This window comes from Bacillus rossius, chromosome 12 (assembly GCF_032445375.1).
Source record: "Bacillus rossius redtenbacheri isolate Brsri chromosome 12, Brsri_v3, whole genome shotgun sequence".
Lineage (NCBI taxonomy): Eukaryota > Metazoa > Arthropoda > Insecta > Phasmatodea > Bacillidae > Bacillus > Bacillus rossius.
In genome coordinates, this window is record NC_086339.1 from 6,513,963 (window position 1) to 6,541,899 (window position 27,937).

Below are 27,937 nucleotides of genomic sequence, written 5' to 3' on the forward strand. Positions count from 1 at the left end.
AAAAGCACAAGCATCCAATTCTCACCTTCCAAATACAATTTTATTGCTGTAACACAAATAAATTTGATTTACATATTTCTTGAATTTTTATTACTTATTGTTTTTTTAAGCAACCATTGGTGATCAACATAAACTTTTGGTAAGCAACAGCAGGTTAACCAACTTTGCAGTTTGATGCAGTGTTGCCATGCAGCATTGTTGAGTTATGATGAAGCTGCTTATAACACAATTTTTGAAAAATTGTACATGGTTTGAGTAAATACGACAACAGCATTTAAGGCTAGTGCAAAGTGTGTTCACTTTTCTGTGTTCCTGAGTTCTATACAATAATTATTTAATGACGTAACACAAATGAAGAACCTCATTTATGTTTTTAGTTCATTGTTTATTTTTCTTTTATAAGAACTGGTACCGGAATCTAAAACAACGTCGTCGTACAGCTGAATCAGAATTGCACAGCTCTTTACATTGTGTGTTAACTGTCCATTTTTCCTCTGTTCAACCATTGTATACTTCATAGTTTCTGACTTGGGCCCCATGAAACTTAACACCTGTGTCTGCCCACCTTGCAATCGACATAAATAATAACTGTGGCGGGAAAAAATAACAGAACAACAATTGTTTACAGTTTGTAAATGTACAAAATGTACAGATGCGGCATATGTACACTGCGCTACTTGTTGCGCTACGAGGCCGTAGACAAGTACTCTGTTGCCAGCGCCATTGGGTCCATGCCGTACGTCGTCACGAAGTGCACTTTCTGCCCGTCTTCGGTCGTGAACTCGAAGGTGTGCTCCCCTCCCACCAGCTGATTGGCCGCAGCGTCGCGCGTCTCCATCGCCGGCGCCTTCTGTCCGCACACCCAGCCTCACATCAGCACTAGTTCATCGCATTCTTATCTCAGTGTGTGCTGGGGAAAAAATCCAGGATGATATAAGTGAGATTTACAAATCACAGGGCAGTTATGAGTTAATTTTTTCAGCAAGAAAATTTGATGGGAACTGAAAATTACGCTGATACACATTTAAGTTGGCAAAGCACTTATTCCTGCATTGAAGATGAAAGCTTGTAGTGCCTTTCACTTGTTTTCCTGTTGCTTTAACAAAATTAAAATAAACTTTCATATTACTAGTTAATAATATCAAATCTACCATGTGTCGATGGCTGATACAATTCAATATAACATGTTTCACATTGCAAAATTAAATAATGGCCTGATATATTTACAGTTGAACTTGCATTATGCTAAAGAAGGTAAAATTTTTGGGTAATTGTGACTCTTATGGTATGTAAAAACATTATTTGAACCTGTTTCTTTAAAAATTCATGTTAGCCTTAGTAACCAGTTTACATATTTACTAAGTGCATCACGCTGAACTATACTACGATTGGGACTACGGCCATGCCAAATAACTGAATAAACATATGCCAAAATTTAAATGTCAATATTGTTTTAATTGGAATAAAAAATAATAATTTTACAGTAAAATTGTATATAAAATGTGTAATTAGCTGCTCCATAGGACATTACAGAAATGCACCTGTGAAATGTTAAATGTAACCTGCTAAAAAACAGGAAACACTGTAATGAAATTAAATCAAACAGTTATAAAGAACTTGGAACTATAAACGCTGGCAGTGCAGTGGTGCGACATGCTGTCATCAGCTAGAATACACGTGAAAAAATATCTGAACCAAAGCGGCTTGGTTAGTGCCGGAGTACAGAACGTTCGGAACTATAGAATGCTGAATTAAGCACCTTTTAATGCATAACGTATAAGGAAAGTGCATTTTGAAACATAGTAATGCATGAAAAAATATCAGTCAATAAATACACATAACAACACCAATTTCAGATATTAAAAGTCCAGCTTGGTGCTGTTTCACAACTGTAACTGCGCGCTGGCTGTACCTGCTGTAGCAGCGCGCTGTCGGGCGCCGGGTTGAGGCTGACGGGGTGGATCTCCGTGGTGATCTCGGGACTGCCGTCGGGCCCCGTCAGCTGCAGGGGGATCGTCTGCCCGTCCAGGGTCGTCACCTGCAGCGACTGGCCATCCGTCGTCGTGATCTGCTCCGGCACACGCAGTCCCCCTCGCCGCAACTGGGTCCACTCTCTTTCCGACATCACTCCGACAAATACCGAGGTCACGGCCGATTCCAGCCACAATGGGTCTCCAACCACACACAAATCCTTACTTAAATAATTTTTGATAACACGAAAAACACTAAATGTGGAGTAAAGATGGCAGCAACGGGGGACCAGTGGGTGTCTCCGTTCCTCTGGACGGTGACAATAATGAGGGCCCAGGATTGAGCAGTGACGGAAGTGCCCTGAGTAAACCAACCTAACATTTCCAACTACGTATGTATATCAAACTCGGGAATCAAACACACATCGAAACAATAAGTTGAGGGTTGTATTGGAAACACTTCCATAGTACTTTTGTAACCATCAGTCATTAGGGTGGTAACTTGGCAAATACAAAACCTTGAATTATCTGAAGATGTGTAAAATTTAATGAAAACTTTGGTGAAAGGTCCACAATTCTTTACAGCTGGCGACAACTAAAGAACACGTTCAAAAAGACTCATTTACAACAAAACCCTACAAAAAGCATTTCTGGTATTTGTGCATACGGGAAGCCTTTAGAGAGAATGTGACAGCTTGTGTGTACAGAGACCATACCTAGAGGTACTCGAATTTCGTTAATGATGAAATCGCGAAATTTTACCAACGATTTTGGAACTACATACATTCTAAGCACTTACAAATGTTTTTCCAAGCGCCTATTTTGATTTTACAGCATTTCGTTTTCACGAAATAACTGGTGATGCCGCGAAATCATTACTATTTGCGATAGTCTTGTTGTTTCACGAAATATCCGCGAAATGTCAGAATTTTAACGCGATATAAATATTAAGTTTCACAAAAATACTTTTGCCGCAAAATGTATTTGTTTAGTAAACAAAAACATTGTTAGCCATCTTTATTATGAGATGCGCCATAGATAAGTTGAAGCAAAATAAATACCAAACACTCGGCCTGAAAGCGACAACCATTTATCAGCGTTCCTAGCGGGATGTGGACGAAGTTAGCCGTTTGGCCATATTCGTTTCCGTTGCAGAGATACTTATCTCTGTTCCGTTGTTGTATTGCTTGTAAATAATAACAGAGAGGTTATGGGATTTTAATGTCGCAATACGCCTGTCATGTGAAATGACCAAATGAGGTTTGAAAAGATCCTACGTTCCATGTAAATAGTTAAATGTGAACGAAAATAGGTAGTTGCGGTTTGTTTTGTTTGAAGTTTACTTGGTTTACTTGATACTTCACAATTCCTAAGGTCGTATCAGTGTTTGAACGAGCTAAAGAATACGAGCATGAAGGATTCATTGTTTTTAATAAAGAAAAGCGGATAATGATGTGTAAATTTTGCAATACGGTAGTAGATTGGAAAAGGAAAGATACTTGTGAAAAACACTGCAAACAGCGAGTATCTCATTTAGAGAAGAAAAAAAGTCAAATGTCACTATCAGGTTGTGGAGTCAAAAGGCGAGTGACACTCGAGGATAATATTGTTCTCCATAAACGAGCAAAGGAAATTAAAGTCAAATTTGCAAGCGATACAATGCGTACATTTGTTTCTGCAAATATTCCCCTAGACAAGCTAGATCACCCAGCTATGAGGGAATGGTTAAATGAATAAATGAAAGGTAAGTCGTGGAAATGTGTTACGGTTCTAACGTCCTAATAAACACAATTTGATGGGAAAGAGGCCGGAAAATGTGTAGTAAAACAAAATTATAGTAAATTTAAAAAAAAACTTTTGAGCCTGAAATTTTACATGTACTATAATCATTGTAATTAACTAATTTTTTAGGGAACCCTTTCTTACATGTTTACCAAACTATTTGGCCAAAGTGGCCAATTCTCCTGACAGGAAAAAATTAATTCTATAAAGTTCTGTGCAGGAACATAGCATAGGCCTATTTAATACTCAAAATGTTTAAATACATAAACACAGACTCTAAAATTCTAGACACTATTTGTGATGTAAAATTTAACTAATGTGTATATAATCTACTAGATAACATTTCCACTTCTGTAAGGCTTACGCAGGAATCTAGTGATTGCTGTACCTACAGCTTTGTGTGTGTATCATGAAATTAAATAATTAGTAGAACAAATGCACTCATTTAACAAAAAAATATTGTTTTTACCGAAATATACCACCGAAATACTTTTTTTTTTTTTTTTTTACAGAAATATGGCACCGAAATCCTATAGTTTATTTACCGAAATCAGGCAGTTTTATTTACCAATTTTCATGGGCTTTAACCATACCTTACTAACCCTACTACTTCTGGACCAAGCCTCCACACTTCTCGATAGACGGCCGGCCTTGAAAAGTAGGGGTCAAGAGAATCCTATTTCCAACCCTGGGGGTCGTGTGGTTCAGTACCACATCGGGCATGGGTGTTTTCAAAATTAATGCTCTAGGGTCCAACAAATATTGATTTATTATTAACCAAGAACTTTTTTTAAGGAGTCAAATTATGTCTACCGCTCAAATCGCACAGTCAAAGTAATACGGCCACATGTCAAAAGTAGTAAATTTTCAGGAGAGCATTTTAAAAGTTTAAACAATGTTATTTAATATTTACCCTTATATAAGATAAAAGTTGACCCAAATATAATATAATATATATTTGGGTCAACTTTTATCTTATATAAGGGTAAATAACTAAATATTAAATAACATTTTTTTAAACTTTTAAAATGCTCTCCTGAAAAGTCACTACTTTTGACATGTGGCCGTATTACTTGTAAAGGAGTGTTGGTGACCTCGGGACGGGGTACCTGCAGCTGGCGGCCGTCCTGCATGGTGAACTGTATGGGGTTGCCTTGCTCGTCCATGACCTGCAGCGGCTGAGTGGCGAGCCCCAGGCTCTGCCCCCCCGCCTCCTCCGCCTTCACGTCGGACACGTCCAGCTTGTGCTGCAAGCAGCACACTGCCCTCGCTCCCGTTTCTAGTTATGTGATACGGCATTTTTATTTCAAAACAACTAGACCAAAATTTAAAAATGTGTATACAGTAAACTCCCTATTATCCGCGCATGCTACGAAAAATTACAGCAAATATGTAAATCTGTATTTTATTACAAGTGAGAAAATTTGAACTCTACTTGACGAGAGTATTGTGTGCAGTGTACAGTTAAAATGCCACAGGCCTTCTCGGAACTCACGCAGTAGGCTGGCATGCGTAATTATCCAGTAAAACACTAAAATTTTAGCGTCATTTAAAAAAAAAATTTCTGTTAATTGTAACTTTTACTGTAAAGAAATTTTTCAGATTTTTAAGTTGAAATAATGTTTCCTTTTTTTTTGTTTTTGTTCTTTTGCTGATTATCCGTGTTTTTCACTATCCGCGGTTAATCGGGAGTGTACTGTACATACAAATAAACTATTTCATCTGAAGCTGATGATAATGTTTTAATTTCTAGCACTATGTAATTTTGTATTGTTAACTAAGGAGAAAAAATGTTTAAAATTTCTAATACTAACTGGAAAATAACAGGGGTTGAAGGTCCAAAAAAAAATTTAAACTCCCTTAGTAATTACAATATTAAATACATTCAAATTGTTTGTAATAGAGGTTAAAACACAAAATTTAAATACATAACACCCCTAGTAAGCACATCATCAAAAACGTTCAATTTTTTTTTGTAAATCTTATAATTCTTAGCTAAAACTTTTGTCTGAAACAATTTTTATAGTACAATTATTGCAAAAGGGTAAGAAAAACCTGGGAATGAAATAAGAAAATAAATTTCACTGCCATGTATGCTGTTGAAGTCATTCTTATTTTTGTTTAACTTTCTAAATATTGTCTAAATAAAACTTTTGTTGAAATAAATTTTTATCTGACCAAACATTTCTGCAAGGGGTGAAAATACAGTAAAACATTTTTGTTGCAACCCCATTTATTGCGACCACCTCTCTATTACAACCCGATTTCGAGGAACCGTGAAAAAATTGCCGAAAATCCGAAGAAAATCGGACAGAAAATAAGTTTCTATTACGACCCTATTCCCGGGAACCGTGAGGGGTCGTTTCAGAGAGGTTTGACTGTACAAGGTTTGAAAGTATACTATCAAATCCATCATAATTTATTGTATGTAACTAAGTGGTTTCGAATTGTAAGGGGGAAGTTTTGTATCAAACTACACAACTACAATCTGATACACAATAGCAAATGGTAACTATTTTGGAGGGGAAAACGATGTAACTCATAAATCATTATTAAAGTAGAGCTGCGAGAGGATTTACAACATTACTACCGGTACTACATATGCTAGGGATCTAGTTCCCTCTTCTACAGTAGGTTCCAGGGTATGACTACTTGTGTTCTTAGCAGACGTACGTGTGTCGTTGAGTGCTCCGCGGTCATCAAGTTAACATCGTTATCCTTATTTATGCAATGATTTAATCACAATTAATTCCTAATTGTTCGATCAGTCCGATTTCTCGGGGTACACCTTACCTGATAGTGATGTAACTATCAGCGAATCCTACCTCATCGAAAAACTAAACTCAAATCAAATTGAATATGAACAAAAAACTATTTGTATTCCTATTAGAAAAATAAAAATTGAATACCCGCAAAAGCATATTTGTCAGTTTCCACTGTATGTAAACGTAAATAATGAGTAGAGACCTGAAAAAAGTGGGGTTATTTTTTCTCAAAAGTGGTGTTATTTTCCCCAAAATTCGTGATATAAAAGCGAGGTTATTTTATTTAAAATTTATTTTTAATTTGACATCGTGGATGTTTCAAATGAAGTATTCTAAGTATTCTGAAGTATGTCTGATTATTTGATTAAACAAGTGTTAAGTATTTTTACTTTTGAATACATATGCTGATAACACACAATTGCATAGAAAATAACAAATTTAAATCATCATTTAACAAAGTAATACTTACTGAATACAAGAAATTTCACTAAAGGAATTTTGTCATAGAGCACTTTAAAAATGGAAAGGCTAGTAAAAGGGTAGGCCTAGACCTACGATGCTAAATCATTTTATTGCATTAGGATTTATTTTTACATTCATTCTGCATTCAAAGAAACCAAATAAGTTAGTGTCAATGTTTGTGGGGTAAAAAAAAGTAACATAACCTAAAATGCTACAGAAAAAGTAAGTTGGGCCTATTTACTCTAATACCACAGTAGAGTGGCCTATTAACATCAAGGAAATTAATTCACACACTTTTTGTAAAGAAATTGCGATGTCATATTTTTGTATTTGAGTTTTTGTCTACTTCGAAGCAGTAAAAATACTAAATAAAGTAGGCCTACAAGTTACCAACTTGCCACCATATTTTTACTAAATAGGCTTAAGTTACATTATATTACTTTACTAAACACGTGTGTATCACAAATATAATAAATATTTGGTGAGTAATTCGCCGAAATAATTTTAGGAAACACTTTTAATATTGCAGGTAAGTTGTGAACAGATCGAGGTGGTGTTTTCACACATTGCAAAATGCAAAAAAAGAAACGGAGGAGGGTGGGGAATGAGTTGAGTTATACCCAGCCTCGTGAAAGAAAAAAAAAATTATGCCTTCAGCTTATCAATGTGTATGGACATTGGCATTATTTTTATTAAAACAGCGAGTTTTACCGACTCTCCGACATGGTTAGGCCTATGCACTGTAGGATCTAACAATACGATATTTAATGACCAAGAATTAATAAAAACAGAAGAGCTTAACTCAGAATGCAACGGGGAAAAATCCTACCTTCAACGAACTCATTTAACCATGACTTTAAATGTGGGACTTCTAATTTTTCCAGCGGTAAATTTGCCTTGGCGAATGCCTCTGTCGTTTTCATTGCCATGTGTTTAATGTCGATTTTACGTTGATTTACGCTTCCGAAATTCTCGACAACAGACGTCTGGATTTTCCTTTCAGAAGAACCATTCGTGTATTTTCTTTTAGAGTTGACATGTTTTTCACTTTTTGTGTGTTTTAAAACGGAATCTTTCCTCTCAAATACCACTCTGCAGTTGCAGTATTTACACATAAGCGTTGACGCATCTGACGCATAAACACCGGCACTTTTGAATTCGTCGGCTCGTTGCCGTACACTGACTGGAAGTTTTGGCATCTTTATACTTATAATAACGGCATGAAACTTTAGATAAATCACTCGTATGCGACAATCACGTCAAAACCCAAGAAGTGAAATCTGAAATGGCGATCGTTTCGCGTCGAGGTGTGGATGTTTTACTCAAAATCGATTAGTCGAACTTATTTAGATACAGCGACTTACAGAACACGTACATCAAAGAAAACGATAAATATCGATGTATTCAATAGGAAATATCGCCAGCTCGTAAATTCGTTAAATGAATCGTGAATTGTTATTTGTTTACAACAAATTCGCGTTATTGACTCAAAACATTAAAAATCGCGTTTCTACTGTTAAATAAAGAAATTCGTGTTATTTTTCGGGTTTATCGCGATCGCGAATTTTTCAGGTCCCTAATAATGAGTGGTCCACTTTCACTAAGTGCTCCAAGCATATTTTTTAAACAAAGGTGTTAAATAAAGTGCTAGCTAGTATTTACTGAAAAGCAGTGCCTCTGAAATTGTAAATACCGTACAATACATAATGTTTCATTTTCATTTCCCAATTTTCACATCAAAAAACACACTGCACATCAAAGAGAGTTTCAATCTTAAATATGCATACATTTGAATGAGCAGATACAGTTCTATTGATAAACAATTCATATCTGAAACATAAAAGCTACAGATGACCATACAATCACGTGAACTACAATTAATATCACATACAATCTGTGGATTTGGAGGAGAAAAATAAAAGAAGAAAAATTGGTTGTCTGTAAAGTCGGTTTACGGACAATAGTTTAACGTGACAACGTCATAACAAAACATTGATGAAATGATTGCATACTTTTATGAAAAAAATTGAATCATTTTTATTGAATTATCACTATTTTATATGGATACAAAGAAGGAGTGAAATGAAATCTACAATTTAATTGATAAATTTACTTTTATTTGCACTCATTAATTCAAATATGTTTATTGCTTTAACGAAGAGATTATTTTAACTATAACTTTTATACATGTTTGCTATTTAACTTCTTCCAATCTGTGTTATTCTGTTAAGGATAGGACGATGATAGGAAAAGTAGGAAACGAAAGGGAGTGTTTCAAGTTTAATGCGCCTCTAAAAAGTCAAATTGACGGTTGTTCCAATCGAGTGTAAGAGAGATAGATGCGGCGCAAGCGTAAAATGAGCGTAACGGGACACAGCGTAACGGGACAATGTGCGCAACGTGACTCTTTTTCGTGCGTGCAGCCGGCGTTCATCGATTTATTAGACGTCACGTCAAAAAGAAAAAAAAACCAGTTTGAGCTTTAATTGGTTCTAATAATATAAAGTTGTGAAGTAGAGACTGGCTTGATGTTGTCTTCTATCGGGCTCACCTTCCTGTCGGCCGGCTGCAGCTCGTCCACGATGTGCAGTGTCTTGTTGTCGGGGTCGTCCGGGTCCTGGTACGTCACGTAGATGATCTGCTGCATGCCCTCCGGCTCCTCCGGGGCCTCCGCCCCCTCCGCCTCCCCGCCCACCTCCCCGTCGCCGCCGCCCTTCGGCAGCTGCGACTGGATGATGTTCCACACCGCGCGGCTCATGGTGAGGCCGCCCTCCTCGCCCGCGGCGCGGTTCTCGCGGTGCACCTGGCCACATGCGCCACGCACCGTCTCGCTCCTGACCACATCGCGCCACGCACCGTCTCGCTCCTGGCCACATCACGCCACACACGTCTCGCTCCTGACCACATCGCGCCACACACGTCTCGCTCCTGACCACATCGCGCCACGCACCGTCTCGCTCCTGACCACATCGCGCCACACACCGTCTCGCTCCTGACCACATCGCGCCACACACCGTCTCGCTTCTCACCACGGCACCAACAGAAACAGTTCCCAGTGACACAGGAACTGGAAAACCCAGAAAGTTTATAGTTTATGTAGGCACCGAGACACTAAAAAAAAAAGAATAATAACCAAATCAGCTTTAAACGCTGTTCCGTATGCGACAGGATTAACAACTGCGTTCAGCACTTACATCGTTACTTCATAAAGTACGAAATGTGACATATTAAGTAATGCTTCTTCGCAGGGCCAATACTAGGTAAATTGGCGCCCTAGGTGAAAAACCTAAATGGAACCCCCCCCCCCCCCCACCCCGGACCCCCCAAAAAAATTTTCGTTGCCTCAAAATACATCACGTAAGCCTAAGATTTTGTCAACAATCAAATGTAAGCAGGCTTGTGGTTTTTTTTTTACTTATTACAATTCATAAACAGGTCACCGTGGACTTTAAATAATTACTTATATCAATATAAACATTCCAAACTGTTAAAAAAATCCATTTTCATCTAGTTTCAATAATCGTTAAACATATTATATGAGCTGTTATGTGTCGTCCTGCGCCGCCCCCGGCTACTTGGCGCCCTAGGCGGTTGCCTAGTTCGCCTGTGTGGACGCGCCGGCCCTGCTTCTTCGACCAACATCATCGAAAAGTACTCGTTTCAACATACTTCATGAAGTAGTTGCTTGTTTGCCAAATAATACCCTGATTATGGATTCCACCCTTAGAATCTTTTTCCCTAATTTTGAGTTCAAAGCATAAGAAATCTCAATATTGTTTATTTATTGTCTGCAAATAGTTCAGAACTCTAAATAATTATACATTTTGTGCATCTCATTTGAACCAACTGGGTGTGAAATGTGAATAAATCAATATACTTACAAACTGTAGGTAAAGCTGAAAAGACATTAACCAAAAAATAAGAACAAAAAAATTTATTTTCACATTTAAAAGTAATATCATAAAAAAAAATCAACAATAAGCATATCAAACTAAGATTGATAATTTATAAATTTTTATAAAGTCAACAGAAAGTTCTTGAATAACCATGTTTAAACAATTATATTTTACGACCATATACAATATTAGGGTCAGGCAAATGTAACTCACTAACTAAATGTTTAAAAATACTACTATATGTAATGCATTTAGTGAACATGGTCAATAATAAAAAAAGATCAGCAGAGAGATTTCATACATTTTAGTTAAATGGCTCCGTTCATTTTTATATATCATAACATTCGTAACATTTATTATTTGATTTTTTTTTAATGTTACACTCTTGATAAACATAATAAAATCTATGCAATTAAAACATTAATGTAGACAGATAAGGCAAGATTACTGAAATCAATATACAAGAACCAATCAAACCTTTTTGTGCTTGGTTAGATTGGAACAGTCGGCGAATGCTTTGTCACACACTTCACACGTGTACGGCTTCTCTCCTGCCAACAAAATTACAACAAAATTCCAGTTGCAAGTAAATATCTCAACGATTATATTTTAGATACTGTATTTACCAAATATGTATGTAGCCTGAGTGGGGGGAAAATTAATTTTTTAACACTTTCATGGCAATTAAAAAAGTCATATTTTAAGCAATACTTGTGCATGTATTCATGCAATGGCAATTGATATTTCACTTTAAAGATTATAACATAATAAGCTCTAAAAAAACTACATAATAAAGTAATCTTTCTCATTTTTTAGGTGTCTTGTTTTTCAGCATGTATTTTTTGATTGTTTTAACTCATTTCAAAAATTTCCAGATTGCAGGTTGTTCTGTCTGAACTGAAGATACTCAACTGTAACATTCCTTGAGAGATACTTGTAATAGGGACGACAGATTTTTAACAATCTCATGGACATACACCAACCAGCAACAGCATTTGTCCATTCTACTGTTTACTGTGCACATTTTGAATTTAAATTTGGTCCATTCATATATTTTAACTGGGTACATACATATTTATACTGAGCATGTGAGGTTCCCGAGTTTTCAGTTCCTTTAAAATACCAGACCCAGAACCGACTTTTCAAATCTTTAGTTTCGGTTCCAGGTATTTTTGTATGTTTCTGTTACCTCGGAGAGCGACACGTTAATCATGCGGGAAAGGTAAACAAACACATTCCTTCAATGTTACCAATATCTCATGGTAGAATAACGCAAGAAAAATGCATGTCATAGAGTAAAAGCTACAATGTAGTATTTGGATATACATAGATAGGAACCAAAAGATGCCATCTTAGTTTCAACAATACATTGGCCATAATTTTAATACTTAAACAAATGAAGTTTTAGGCTGATGAAATAAGTGTACGCCTCTTTTCCGTTTTTTTTTTTTTTTAAATTATTTTAAATAATTAAATAATGACCCAGTTATACATTCGCATTATACACTCACATTTTTTATGCTCTATAAGAACTGAAACCGGGACCCAGAACCAAAGTTCTTGACGTAAAACTGAACTGAAACCGAATTGACTGATAAAACCCAGAAACGCACAGCCGCAATGACTCGATCTCAATGTCGGTGGTTTGCAACTACTTCGCTGCAATGAAACGTCAGCTATCTCGAAGAGTGAAGAGTGAAGAGTGAAGAGCGTGCCGCGCACCTGTGTGCAGGCGGACGTGCTTCTTGAGCGCCCACTGCTCCGTGAAGCTGCGCGCGCAGTACTGGCACTGGAAGGGACGCTCCCCCTTGTGGCGCCGCGTGTGGCACCGCCACGTGTCCTTGTGCAGGAACGACTTGCCGCAGAACTCGCACTTCCAGGGCCGCTCGCCCGTGTGCCGCTTCACGTGCAGCTTGAACTGACCAGGTCACAGCGTTGCCGCGTCTCATTCACGTCATGGCACTGCTGGATTCGTCTAACAAGTTTACTCTTATGTTAACTATGGAATTAATTTTTTTTAATACATTAAGGTTTCATTTTTAAATATTATGTAATTTTTGCACAAGCCTTGATGATATGTGCTTGCAGCATACATCCTGAATTTATTCTGTAAAGAAAAAAAAATTTGCATATACACTACACAGTAAGCTTAAACTCAAATTTTTATAAATTTATGATTTTTTTTATTATTCAGTAACTATATCTTGTAATAAAGATAACAATATATTAAATTTTAATAGTTACACAGTTGGAAAGAAAGCATATAAAAAGATGATGTTAGTTTCAAAATAATCTGCGCACAATTTTCCGTAAAATGTGTGTTGAAAAAACACAACGCACGGCTTATTAAAAAAACTAGGCAACGCTCTGAGGTTGGATAACCTGATGTTGCTTAATGAATGAAGAGAAACTTTGCACATGGTTTGAATGAGCATGTTTTTTGTAAGAAAGACACTGTGAAATGATTACCAAATGTTCACGAGTGAGATCATCTAAGGTTGCAGGAAAACCCTGGAAATGGTTAGAAATGATGGGGGAGGTGGGAAACTGTGCTACCGGGAAGTACCACTGAATCGCTGGCAGTCGGGTGCCGAACAGACCCACCTGGGAGGAGGTGGTGAACTTGCGGCCGCAGTAGTCGCAGCAGTACGGCTTCTCGCCCGTGTGGATGCGCAGGTGCTCCTGCAGGTTGCCGTTCTGCGTGAAGCTCTTGCTGCACACGTGGCACTGGTACGGCTTCTGGCCTGCCCGACACACACACACACTCTCTCTCTCTCTCTCTCTCTACAGCTCTGCTTCACCCTCGCAGCGTCAAGCTCACCGTCTTACTCTCAAACATCTCAGTCTACTGACACCTTCGTGAAGCCACACCACTTTTTATAAAAAAAAAGGGGGTTGTCTGTAAAGTCGGTTTAAGGATGATAATTTTACGTGATAACGTCCTTTATATGAACAGTTGACAACACAGTTCGCGTGTAGGTTGTGTGCTGCCGCTTTCTCTCTTCTACTCTGGCGCATCGGCCGATGGAGTGGAAGAGAGATAGGTGCGTCACAAGCCTCTCTATCGCTTGTTCGGCGCTCTCGCTTGCACGCTCGGCTCAGGCGGAACGTGACGATGAGTCACGCTTTTTCGTCCGTGCAGCCGGCGTTCATCGGTTTATAAGACGTTATCACGTAACAAAATATGTAGAAAAACTAACCTTACATACATTTTAAATTTCTATTTAAAAAAAAACATAAGACACTACTATCCAAGAAAGAAAAGAAATCACCATGACGAAAAAATTTTCACACATCCAGACTTATAATAGCATTGTACGTCATGTTGGTAATAACACCTTTAAAGTTTTACTGAGTATTTTACATTCCTTTGATACAATGTATCATTATTAGGGACTAAGAATTGTCCTTTTCAAATACCGTGAATGTGGGGTTTTTGCTGACTACTTTTCCCCATGAGTAAGTCCTTCATTGTACGCACACATCTGGAATCAACTACGTATACACTTCTCGTGACTTGACACGGGAACTGCACTGCTACACGCAGGGAAGGGCGACCACGCACCGGTGTGCCAGCGGTAGTGCAGCGTGAGGCTGGTCTTGTGCGCGAACTGCTGGCCGCACAGCTCGCAGAAGTACTTCTTCTCGCCGGTGTGCGTGGGCTGGTGGTTCAGCAGGTTGGCCTTTGTCTTGAAGCTCGCCCCGCACGCCTTGCACACGAATGGCCTGCGCACACCCCCACTCCCGCTACCACTGCCGGGGCAGCAACCTCCACGCCGCGTCCCGTCATTCTACATCTACATTCAACACTCTCAACCTGCAGACTCCTTGAGCACCTCAACTTACACAACATGAATTTTTTTTTAATATTAATGTATCGTAAACATTTTGCATAATTAACTGCCAAAGTTAAGGTTTTAGTGCACTATGTATATGTATAATTAAATGGATCATAGAACTTGTATATTTTTGAGTTAAAAGGCAAAGCTACTAGGTACTTCATTTCATAGTGATCATTTTTTCCTGAATAATTTTTTTTTTCCTTAGCTGTCAAAACCCTGAACAAAAAAAATCTTGGCATTCAGAAACTGTCTTGAATCTCGGGATCCTACAGAGCCCTATGAAAAATTTAACTTTGGCAGCTAATTGTGCAAAAAAAGTATTAAATATATATATTTAAATTTTTTTAAAACATTTATAATGTGAATATAAAATATAAATGGGAATAGAAAAAAAAATACTAAAAAAATTATACTTGGTATAAACTCTTCAGACAAGTAAGCAGACTGTATTCATGCACTAGGCCTGAGAGAAGTTTTTGACTATGCGAATCACTCAAAAGCTCTTTTTAATATTTAATTTGACTTCGCCAGGAAATTTGCTATTCATTTAAAATGAAGCTTCAGTAGTGTTGCAAAGCTTCGTGCCTGATATAAAGTTTCACATTTGTTGCAAAGCTTCAAAACATTGGAAGCCTAAGATTTGCTCATGAAAATATTTTGTTCTTTGGCGTTGTATGTTATGCTTGAATAAATTTGGTTACTTAAAAAAAAATCAAAAGACTCAATTTTCTCTAATGAATGCTCAATATTAATACTGGCCCAATTGGTTAATCACTTATTAATCAGTTCAAACATTACAAACGTTAGACAATTTTTTTTTTATACTTCAAACCTGTATTTTATTTTGTAAAAACAACAGTCAATAGAGCTGTGAGCACACGTAAAATTGGGGTTCTGGTGTAATAGTAATGGCAAGATAATTAAAAATTCAACATAGCGTATGAGACAACAATTTAAGGGATTCTTCCTGTAAATTACTTTCCACGGCTCTCTTGCATTTGTTGATGATGAGTCACTAATATGCTCATCAGAATTTACTAAATCTAGTTTTTTAGCCGTGAAAAGTTGTGGGAGTAATCACATTTGTGATGTGCGACTTTTGATTGCCATCAGATAAATAACTTGAGGTAATTAAGAGAGAAAGCGCTAAGGACGGTGACGACGAAGGAAGCGACGCACGACCCAGACCCTCACCGGTCGTCCGAGTGCACCAGCTGGTGCCTCTGCAGCAGCTGGCGGTGCTTGAAGCTCTTGCCGCACTTGTTGCAGACGAAGCGCCGGCCGTTGTTGTGCTCCGCCTCCTTGTGGTACACCACCGAGCTGGGGTGGTTGAACCGCTTGCCGCACAGCTCGCAGGGGAAGCTGCGCTCCTTGTCGCCCCCGCTCTTGTCCTGGCGCACGTGCGTCAGAGACCCTCGTCATCTCGGTTCATACATGTACACCTTGCTTTTGTAATATATGTACGTACATATGGGGGTGGTTTCTGTTCTTTAAAAATATTATTACAAAATAAAAAAAAATTCTTAATGTTTCTTCTTTTAATGCATAGCCTTAGATTACACAAAATGAACATTTTGTACCAAATATTAGTACACTGAACTTTTACACTCCTATGATTTTACACTGAAATTTTGCACCTCTTTTGTCTTTACTTAACATCTTTTTTTCTCTGTTTTACGGTATTTACCATTTCTGGGTCCCTACATTCAGGGGCGTAGCCAGGGGGGGTTTTAGGGGTTCAACCCCCCCCCCCCCTCCTTAGCAATAATCTTTAATTAATTTCTTATTCATCACTCAAACAAATTTCATATTAAAATTAATAAAATTTTTACCATTACAATATTTAAATTTAAGTACCGAAAACTGCTAAAATAGCACTATATTACAACTTAAAATCAAAATTTTCCCGGGGGAGGACCCCTGGACCCCCCGCTTTAATATGGGGGGGGGGGGGGGGAGGCATGCTTCTTAACACCCCCCATACACAAATCCTGGCTACACCACTGCCTACATTGACCAGAGACCGACCGGTCTTTCAGGACAGCCCGCTCCGCGGCATCAAGAGAGGAACAGCGAGCGGCTGTTACGTCACTAACAGGACCATCAGACAGTTACCTCGTGACACGCCGTGACATGACTCTTGAGGCTGTTCTGGTACGCGAACACACGCCCGCACGCCTCGCAAGAGAAGGGCTTGCATCCCTCGTGGATGGCTTTCACGTGAACCTGCAAATGGTACGTTACACTCTGAAAAATAACGTCAACAATACGACGTTAAGTTGACAAAAAAAAAAAAATAACGGACAACACTCCGACTGCGAGACCACGGAACTGGCACGCACCTCGTAGCTCTGCTTGGTCTGGAATGTCTTGTCGCACTTCTCGCACTGCACCCGGGTGTTGTCCGCGACGACCTCGCTCTGCGTCTCGGAGCAGCCGCTCTCCGGCCCCTCGATGATTCCTGGGCAACACCACACCCGGTGCCAGTCGGCAGACACACCGTCACACAATGTTCGCAGGCTTTCACGGCCACTGCCTGATTGTCCGAAGTAGCTTGGTTTCTGGGTTGTAGCCGCGTCCTCGGCGAATTATTCACCGACGTTTCGGTCGACATTGCAGTCGCAATCTTCAGGGAGCAGTTACCTACAGTAGCCAAACCAGAAGCCAAGCTACTACAGTTGCATAGTTTTACTCACGCTTCCAAACGTGAGAAATTATGGATTTACGACAAACAGCTTATTTTGTTTTATTTACTATGTGTGTGCCAAAACAACATAAAAACATCACAATCTGACACAAAGCTAACACACAACAAAACAATAAAATAAGTGATAAAGGAACAAGACAAATGATACAAATTGTGCCAGCATACAGAACACATATAATAGAGTAAAAAAAAGAAAATGATGGACATAAATAAGAACTAAGGGTGAGCGATGAGTACATCCTTTAATTTATCAACATCTCATACTCCTCGCCTAGCTGCGACTTGTTCACCTCTGGTGTCGCTCACCAATGGCTAGAGACAAGATTAGACAGTTGTATTTTCAGTGAAATTTCATTTTAAAAACAAAGAGGATTTTGGTGTTATTGTTTTTATTTTTTATACATGCTGTTTTGTAATACTCACTCCACCAAAATAGTGATAAAATTAGGCACCATGTCATGTATATCTACAGAAGCTAACAAATAAATGTATGTATTTGCTACCAGCTATTGTACTCTAGAATGTTTGTTTAGTACTTCAGAGAACCTTTTTGAGTTAAAATGAAATTTTTTTTACACTAACCATTAAATTTGCATATTTTATATATGTAAAACAAAAAAATTAGTAGGTTGAATGTTTTCTCTAAACTTAAAATTTCCGTGCGTTCACTCATACATTATCTTCTTCCTTTATCTTGAGATCTATATAAGGAATGTAAGGATTCAAGGCACTCTTTCAAAAAGAGTATAAAATTTGAGAAAAAACGAGATTTGACCATCACTACAAAATATGCATTAACTTGAAATTTTTTTAATTATAAGGATTTTATTATTAAAATCAATAACCATGGTATTTTGGTTGTTTATATTTATTTTGAAACTGGTAATTATTCCACAGGCTGTTGACACGTGCGAACCTTCTCCGCTGTGGCCGGTGGTCTCCTGGTGCACGCTGAAGCTCTCTCTGGAGATGAACCTCTTGCTGCAGCCGGTGCACTCGAACAGCACCCCCCTGTGGTAGCTCCTGCACACACGCACCACCCGCCATCCCCCATCAGGGCGGGAAACAGTCCCCGCCCCCAGCTGTGTGTGGTGACACCTGAGCCAGCATTCGTGGTTTCAAATTTTTTAAAAAAATGCTCAATAGACCAATTAATATAATTATTCTGATCCATGTAATTTGTTACAACATTTTGTTCGGGAATTACATTCCTTGAATTTCAAACATTAAAAGATTACTTTTTTACAAATAGAATTAAGTTTTGGTTAAATACTACTTATTACTAGGGACACCTGTATTTCGCGAATACATTTCGTGTCAAGGTATTTCACAAAATACAGTCTCTTTTCTCCTGTGGTTATTGGCTGAGGTCGGTGAGAGGTGTCGTCCCGCTCTTGACGGGGCCAATGAGAATGTGGTCACCGTACTGCTGCACGCTCACAATTTGCCATGACTCTTAGAAAAAGCTACAGTGTTTTGTGAAATACCTTGACATGAAATGAAATCGCGAAATACAGGTGTCCCTACTTATTACCCTAATATAAAATGCATTTTGGTGCTATATGGTGCACGCATTAACTTGCGTTTCAGTGTTATGCGGTTGTTTCAACATGCTTTCTGGGGTTATTTTTGTTTGATCGCAATTCAGCATTCAAATGTCCCTGGTGAGTGCTGTACACGAGAAGCAACACGACCAGGGCGAGAGCTACCTGTGCACCCGGTAGCGCCCGCGATGCTGGAACTCCCTGCCGCACACCTCGCAGACGAAGCGCACCTTGCGTCGCTTGCTGCCCCGCAGGCGGTACTTCCGCCGCCCGCGGTTCACGATCACCAGCTCACCCAGGTCCTGCCCCTCCGGCGTCTCCAAGTGGCCGATCACCTCTGAGAACAACGGGCAGGCAGCGACCCTCAGTCTCGCGACTCGCCATCTCGCCAGTCGTCAACAGCTGCAAGCAGAGGCGTCACTTGCGGAGTCAGTCTGAACAGACTCCCACTTAACACCTGGTGCAATGACGCTGGTTACATTCACGATTGTTCAACATTTTCTAATGATCGTAATTGCAGGTTGCTGAAACAACTATTATTATCAATTCACATGTTTCCAAATACTCTCCAAGCATTTGAGTATGTGGATTTTATTGAAATCAGGATGATTATAAAGTCTCATCCATGTTGACTGTTAAAAGCAGTAGCTTAATCTGCTTCAGCCAATTGTTACTTCGCAAACAGTAATCAATTTATAATTGGTACACTACTAATATTGCCCATTCCATTACCTGAAACCTGTGAGAATTATGTCTAGAACTTGAATGATTTTGTAATGTCTGGATATGAGAACTAATGCAGATATTAGCTGCAAATAAAAAAAAAATAGGCTCAAAGGAAAAAGTGCGTCAAATCTACTTTACGTAATGACTCCGTATTTTCAAAAACACAAATCAAGAATAAGCGCCCATTACTCACAAGTGTACAAATATTTTCCCACACAAAAAATCATGTCACTTAAGATCACATTTCACAGATTTTTTTTCCCCATGTAAAAGAGTTGTGCATGGACACTTTTAAATTGTATTTGTTTGATGTTTAAGAAGCATAATATTCAAAATATTTGACTTCAAAGTAGATATTTAGGGCTCCTGCATACCATTTTTTGATTAATCATCTATTTTTTTCCTTAATAAATTGTATTTGATGTGATCAAAAGAAAAAATGCAAATAATATTGACATTAAGAAAAAAAAAAGTGAAAACTGAAAAGATATTAAAAATCTGAGTTTAATGGAAATAGCATATAAATTTATTCTACGTGAATAAATACAGTTTAATATTTGTACTCTAGTTAAGTTTAAGTTAGAATTTGAAATACATTGAAGTTAATGTCTTCCCCAAAGTGAATTAGATTTTAATATAAATGTAAAATTAAAAACATGTTTTACAAAATAGTATTGCAATGTGCGACGCGATGTAATTTAGAGGGACAGATTTGCGTTACATTTGACGACACGTAAATGAGACCTAAAGAAAATATCATCAATTGCAGGAAAACGTAAACGCAAGGGTTTCGCTGTATTTCTAACTTTATGCATGTATGTAAGCCAGTAGCGGATCCAGAAGGGGGGCCAAGGGGCTCAAGCCCCCTCCAAAAGCATCTGGGTCCACTATTGTTTTAGCGTTTGCCTTGATAAAGCCTAGCCTCAGCTGGGTCAAGCCCCTCCCAAACCAAAATCCTGGATCCGCCACTGATGTAAGCCAAAGACGACTGAAAGTGGGTATCGGAAACCATCCAGGACTAACCATCCTGGCCGACGTTCTCGGTCGCCTCTCCTTTCTCGTCCACCTCCGTCTCCTCCGGCTCTTCCGGCTCGTCCTGGTTGATGAGGCCCTGCTCCCGGAACAGGCGCTCCAGCTCCTTGCCCTGCAAGGCCTCCTGGAACCTGCGGCGACACCCCCACTCACCACTCACACCAGTCCCGGTCCCGGTCCCGCGTTCCGTTCACTACGTACCACAGCACGGCGGCGGAACAACGGGGATGACACGCCAGAACACCTTCAAGTACTTCCCGATGATACTTGAAAACTTACAAACGGACATGTTTTTGAAGTTACACTTCTCAGAGCGTGTTCAGGGTGAAGTTTTAGTGCGCAACAAAATGTGCACGCACCGTGCAATTTAACAGGACGAAGGGGGCCAACAAGCATGCAAGTTTCATCTAGTTGTGTTCAAATGCAAGATATACAATGTAACACGTGGTTTATTTTCAAAAAATAATAATAATGTAACAAATGGGAAACATATGATCATAATTATTTATATTTATAATGTTGAACTAAAAGCTAAAACTACTTATACGTATTTGTTTTATACTGACCAACATCCTTTTGATGTTAACATATTGTTTATTTAATCATTTTTAAAGAAGTATAACTTCTGATACCTATGTACAATTTTTTTTTTTAAAGTTACTAACATGTTGGTATGTAAGGGTTATTAAAACTTTTATAAATGAAACAATTCCTCATTTTTTCCCTGCCATTCCTCACTGGGGAATTCACAGACTATGTAGGCCTATGCAATAATCTGTGCTTGCGGATGAAAATTACTGACACAAGATTTTCCACCCTCTTTTACCAACTTCTCACCCCAACATCGCTTCTCATGTTACAAATCAACTAGTGTTGGGCCGATTCCTAAAATATACCGATTCCGATTCCATTTTCGATTCTTAAATTAAAGGGTCGATTCTTCAAATCCGATTCCGATTCCTTAATTTTTATCTGACAATGTTCAACAGAGTAATATACTAAGAAATAAAAAGGTTGTTTATGATTTTAAAAATGTAATTGTGTTGTGTTTTTTTTTTTCTGTGCAGAAATTAACATTATATACAGCTTATATAATGTTAAAAAGTATGTTCATTACCATCAAGTTACGCTACCTTGAATTTCTAGCACAATTTGGCCTTTTAACCTTGCATATAGTTAGACGAAACACGTGTTCAAACAATGCCAATAATCAAAGATGTCTAATGACATAAATTGTAAATAATGTTATAACTTAACCAACTTTAGATACCTTACATTATCAATTAATTAATTGTAAAAAAAGAGGTTTGTAAGGTTAGGTTAAGAATTTTATTTTCAAGCACAACTAAATAATGATCCAAATAAAATGACAATATAACCTCGTTTATACATATTTCAAGGGACCAGGGCCAAAAAAAATAAAGAGGGAAATGCAAAAAAAAAAAAAAACTTTATTATCTCATTATGATGGAAATGACAAGAAACAAATATGCACCACACTAAAATAAAATGTCAGAGATGCTTACGTTTTAATATATTACCTAGAACTTAATTATCTCACTTGGTGAAAAGAATAAATTCATCCAGTCTTGCAGTTCTTAACAACCGTAAAGAGAAAATAAATTTTCGGTTCTTGAGTAAGAAAGTTCTGTGCATGTTTTAGCATCTCAAAATTTCCACATTTTATGGTGAGATTTTCTTACACAAAATATTTAAACTCTTCAAATAATCCCGTGTTAACATTTAATTCATTTCAGAAATTTATCGGAAACAATTCTGTTAAACTAACACAACTACTTTCAAAGGATTGTTTATGTTTGGTAATAAAAATTTACGAACGTTTCAGCAGCAATGTTTGTAAATTCATATTAGCCAACTGCCTTTCCAAAATATATCTAATGTAAAATGAGCATCGCTGAAGACGCACAAGAACGCCGATTTATAGCAATTTGGTTATGTTGCTTTTAAACTTATTTTAATATGGTCGCAGTAATCCACTGTGAATTTGGGTACAATCTCATTCAAAAATTATTTAATTTTAATTCTTTAAAGTTAAAGTGCAGAGATGTGAAACATCTTAATTTTCACGTTCACGTCACCAAAGATTTTGTTCATGGCCGTATGGTTTACCATGGCAGGTAGCACAAACAAAAATTTAGGTTGTTTACAATGGCCAATGTAGCTGCCATGATCAAATAGTTAACGTTTACATTATTTTACTTGCCGTTTACATTTACATAATTTTCTTTAAACATTTATGGTTTTGTCTAATTATTTTTGAAAGCTTACTATTAAATGCAGTGCTGCTGCAACGTAATTTCCGAAAAATGCTTTCACTTAAAGCGGGAAAGTAGATACTGCATTTGTACTGTAGGGAAAATGGCGGTGCAAGTAAAAAAATACGTTAATCACCGTAATTCGTAAATCAGTTCTGTAAAAAAAGATTGTATTATGTAGTTTAAAAATTATATTTGCATGCATTTTAATATTTTCTTACGTTGCGTAGGAGATGTATTTTGCAAAATTAAAAACAATGCAGGAATCTGTCATGGTCGATTCCAAAACCATTGTATTCTGAATCCCACGATTATACTGGAATCGGTGGAACCGACCGATTCCGGAATCGGAATCAACCCATCACTAAAATAAACACTTTTCTTCAGTATCCGTCAGCATTTCACCCAGTGTACCAAAGGAAACATTACCTACTATGGCTTTTAGAGATGCGAGGTGGAAAATTTTCTGGAAATATATAACCAAATATGTTTTCCATTAAATTTTATTTTCTTCTTTACTAACATAAATTTACATAATTTAAGACAGGTTGATATACATTATACGATAATTTATTTTCTGCTGATAGGTAGGTAATGTTCAAATAACATTTTTTTTTGTTCCTATCAGTAGATCGAGTGTAGCATCTACCCAACTCTCGAATATGTTAAATGAGCTATTACGTTGTAAAGAAAAAGTTGTCAATATTTAATTGCACGAAAACTTTTCGGGGTTTGCAAAAAATATCAGAAAACTACGCCAAAAAATTATTTTTCCAGAAAACTAACATCTTTAATAGCGAAAAAACCTTTAAAAAAAAAAAGACTTTTGTGACTGTCACAGGATATTCGCCATATCTGGCGAAAGTAGGTACTCAGGCACTCGCCTGACGGGCACCTTCCTCTTCCTGCGTCGTCGGCCGTCGCCGTCCTCCTCCGTCTCCTCCGCGTCCTGCTGCTCCGGGGAGTCTGGCTCCTTGGCGATCGCTTCCTCCGAGCGCTGCTGCTCCTCCGGGGGCAGGCGCGGCTTGGGCGGCCGGCCCCGCTTCTTGCGCGGCCGCTCCAGCCCCTGCATCTTCAGGGCCATCTCGTGGTCCGTCGTGAACATGGTGCCGTCCTCCATGACTGCACACGCGGCACGTATCCCTGCTCGAGTTTCTGCTAGTCACACCCCGGCCCTCCTCTAACTGCCTCTGCCCGACCGAAAAAAAAAGCATAATAATAAATTCTTACATACCGTATTTACTCGCATAATCGTCGCAGCAATTTTACCAAATTTTATGAAAAAAAAAAGTGAGGTGCAACAAATATGTGAGGAAAATTAAAAAAAAAAAAAAAAATTTAAGTAAAATTTTTTAGTAAATCGCTTGAAAATGCTAAATTAAAGAAGTTAATATCTAGGTACATGGTACCTATACCTACGTAATATTTATTTACAATACGCGCAAAATAATAAAAACAACTTTTCATTACAAGAAGTTTGGCAAAATAAAAATATAGTATAAACACAAAATTGCGAAAAAATCAATAAACAAAATACATTTATAAAACACATTCAGTCTCAACACTCACCAAGTTTATCTATTCATTGTCTGAACTAGATTCTGATGCATCAGATTCATTTGCCGGGACGTCAACGTCATCTTAGTCGCAGCTGTCGTCACGTGTTATTCAAGTTGTCTGTTTGTTTTCGCCAGTCATGAACAAGTTTTTCACTTACTGAAAATTCTCTTCCTTGCTCTTCTGCAAATGTGATTACGCTTAACTTGAAAGTGGCAGTATACGAATTGTATTTATCCATACTTTTACAAAATGAACTTTCTCAAACTCTGCAATTACCGGTACTTTCCACTCCAATGCAAACAAGATAAAACAAGGGCATCACAGCATTTTATCTTCCACACACATTCCTTCCTCCCACACAACCAATTAGGACATGCAACTCAAGGTTGGACCAATGATAAGCGCCACACGCCACGTGAAAGCAGGCTGTTCCATTGTGTTTACGGATGTTCCATTCGCGCGTCCGCCTCCCGCCTCAGTCGCCGTCAATAAATAAGGGTGCAACGATTATGAGGAGAATCTTAAATACCAAATTCATTACCTCAAACAATAGGTGCGACGATTAAGCAATGGCGACGATTATTCGAGTAAATACGGTATACAAAAAAATTCATTAAAAAAAAAAAAAAACCCAGCCTCCTCCTAGTTATTTTTCCCTTTCTTCCCTTCTTTTATGTTTACTGAACTGCACAATCATGTCAATAACCTTCAGTAGGACAGCTACATGAGGGCAAACAAGACACATCAAGAGGAAGAGGAGGAGCAGTAGGGACACAGGTTTACGGCAAAGGGGACGGCACGTGCGGGGAGGTGGTGCACACTCACTCTGTATGATGATGCGGTCGCAAGGGTCGTCGCCGTCGCCGTGCTGCTCGCCGCGCGGCACGGACGTCTCTGCGCTCACCAGCACGCCCACGTTCTGGTCGCCGCGCTGCCGCTCCTGCTCCAACCTCCGCTGCCCCTCCACCTGCGGCACACCCGTCACCGCCCGTCCGCCAAAACTCAGCTCTCACGTCCACAGAACCATGCTGCGGCCGCATTTAGTCCTGGGAAATACACATAACTGATTGTGTCTTCTGTTGAAACAACTTTGAACTGTGATATCATGTAACGGTCGGTTAGGTCAAGATAGCTACGTATTAAATTGGTAATTCCTAAGCAACCATTAAAAATATTTTACAGTATTTTAATGTAGTTATACTAACCCAACCAACCACCCACAATGTTTTGAAGTATTTTTAATGTAGCTAACCTAACGGTTTTGACCATTCTCACGATTTTACTCAAGTTCTCCACATCATACACACAAACAGACCCACACGGAAAAAGCGAATAATTGCGTCGGCCCCATCAATGCACACGCATCGTGGGGTAAGTTATAAACTTATGATTTCTCAGAAACCAGTATAAATTCAGAAATTCTGATGTCAGGATATATACAGTAATGTCTAGTTACTGAAAACAGTATTTTCAGAATTTTATGGTCGCCTCATGGAAAAGCTGTGCTGTAAGAATATTACCAAAAATGTTGTTTTAAAGGGTTTATTTTTTTAATTTTCTGGTGGAGGTCCCTCTCTGGGGGTTATTTTAAACATCCCCCCCCCCCCACCTAAAAACCACCCCAATTAAAATATTACCAAACCCCTCCCTGGTTAACATCTCTAATAACTTCACTATTAACAAAACATTAAGACCTACTAAAATTAAAAGTATTGGCTCAAAAAAAAAATGATGGTGAAGCCTTATCTACCTAAGTAAATTTTGAGAACTTTTGGGCAGATATTTATTTCATAAATTGATTCCAAAGAAAGCCAATGTTATTTTGACTACTGTACATAAGTTTGCTGAAACATTTTTTTCAACATTACTAAAAGTTTAGCTACAAGCTCACCTGATTTTTCCACATTTCCCTAATTTTTCTCTGGCCTTCCACCAGCAAATCAAAAAACTGAACTGTTGCCTGTAGCTGAATGTTGCAGCCAGGGCAAATTGTGCGTGGCAGTTTACCATCGTCGGAGATCTGAAAGAAAACAATATGATTTCAGAACACTTATTTCACATTACCCACACATGTCTGCAGCCCCAAATAAGACTCTAGCAGTATATATTTTTCTCATTTTACACTTTTCTGCATCCAAAAATGGTTTTGAATATTGATGATTTTAATTGATCCTGCAAAAATTGCAATGATTGCAATCTGTGCAAAGTGTGAGCAAAGTAGGCACAGAGAGGACATCTTCCTGCAGAGATTCAGCCGTAAGTTTAGATGATTAACTAAACAACAAAGAAAACTTTGGAAGATAGTTGAAAAACATTAGCAGTACCTAAAAAAAGTTACCAGAATTTTATTTTATAAGAAAATACACAAAACTCCATAAGTACCTACCAAATCAGGCAATATAAAATATATAATACAAGAAAACGATTGAATAATTCGTTTTATAACAATGGTATGTAGTCATTGAGAGATCTTTGAAATTACTGTGTTTCTCTAGACAATCTAAATAAAACAGTTTATTAACCTTCAATATAAATTTATAAATAGATTATAGTTAGTACCTTAATTAAATATTATCAATAACGTCTATTCAAAATTTAAAAATTAAAAACTCACTTCTCAAATATTAACATTTTCCTGAGGCGCAACAATGTAAGCGTAACAATTAGGACAATATTACAACTGTTCAAATACTGTGCAAAATAAGTAAAATGACATACTGCGAGTGGCTGGTGACGTCATAAAATTACGACCTTACAAAGCCAGTATAATGAGACGTTATTAAAAGAATATATTACAATAGACGTTTATAAGTACAAAGAAGAAACACAACTGAGTTGTGTAGTAACACAACAACATTGCAACCTTAATCAGTACACACTCCATTTTGTTAGCTCATAGGAAGTCAAGTTATCAACCTGTTAGTGAATATCCTTTACCTTGAAAGGAAGGTAGCGATTAATGAGAGAAGATATATCGAAATCTGTTTCGTCAATTGAGTACAAAAAAACTCCACTTATATTATCTTCTGCACATAATCTACAATAAGTAGAATCATATAACTGCACTGCCATGATGGCGGTAAATGTGATTATAAAGCAAAAATGGCACCTGCCTCTAGAAACCAATAGCGTATTAGCCAGGTCTTTCTGTTTGAACATTGTCGATTATTTGACATTTGATTTTATTGTGTTTACATTTTTAAACTATATAAAAAGATTGATTTCAGACATGCTAAGCTAATATTGCGTTAATTCCTATACGTGTATTTATTATATGATCAAAAATTGGTAGTATGTCTTCGAACTCTATCTAAAAAGACATTTTATTTCTTTTTCTATTTTTTTAAATTTCAAAATGCAAAAAAAAAAAAGTTA

General features: G+C 37.9%; 1 protein-coding gene across 6 annotated transcripts; it reads right to left on the reverse strand.

Moving 5' to 3' along the window:
• Positions 1 to 18: 18 nt before the first annotated feature.
• On the reverse strand, positions 19 to 27,662 carry LOC134537423 (zinc finger protein 34-like). 6 transcript variants are annotated; one of them, XM_063377831.1, is made up of 18 exons: positions 27,500 to 27,662; positions 26,454 to 26,582; positions 25,388 to 25,529; positions 23,887 to 24,124; positions 20,718 to 20,857; positions 19,134 to 19,305; positions 18,341 to 18,447; positions 17,060 to 17,178; positions 16,833 to 16,943; positions 15,912 to 16,108; positions 14,441 to 14,601; positions 13,480 to 13,619; positions 12,598 to 12,793; positions 11,353 to 11,426; positions 9,531 to 9,782; positions 4,862 to 4,999; positions 1,913 to 2,068; positions 19 to 850 (listed from the first exon to the last, which is right to left on the reverse strand). In XM_063377831.1, the coding sequence occupies exons 1-18, from the start codon at positions 27,632 to 27,634 to the stop codon at positions 686 to 688; spliced, it is 2,772 nt and encodes a 923-aa protein (XP_063233901.1). In that variant the 5' UTR covers positions 27,635 to 27,662; the 3' UTR covers positions 19 to 685. The 6 variants fall into 6 exon arrangements, with proteins under 6 accessions (XP_063233901.1, XP_063233900.1, XP_063233899.1 ...); XM_063377830.1 differs by having other exon boundaries at positions 19 to 847; positions 23,887 to 24,157; positions 27,500 to 27,646; XM_063377829.1 differs by having other exon boundaries at positions 23,887 to 24,157; positions 27,500 to 27,646.
• Positions 27,663 to 27,937: the final 275 nt, after the last annotated feature.

Bases quoted from the DNA above. Each gene is read 5' to 3' on its own strand.
- LOC134537423 (XM_063377829.1), bottom strand. From the start codon at position 27,634: ATGGCAGTGCAGTTATATGATTCTACTTATTGTAGATTATGTGCAGAA. The intron at 25,530-26,453 runs GTGAGCTTGTAG...GGTGTGCCGCAG, and splicing joins GGGAAATGTGGAAAAATCAG to GTGGAGGGGCAGCGGAGGTT. The intron at 16,944-17,059 runs GTGCGTGCCAGT...TACCATTTGCAG, and splicing joins AGACCAAGCAGAGCTACGAG to GTTCACGTGAAAGCCATCCA.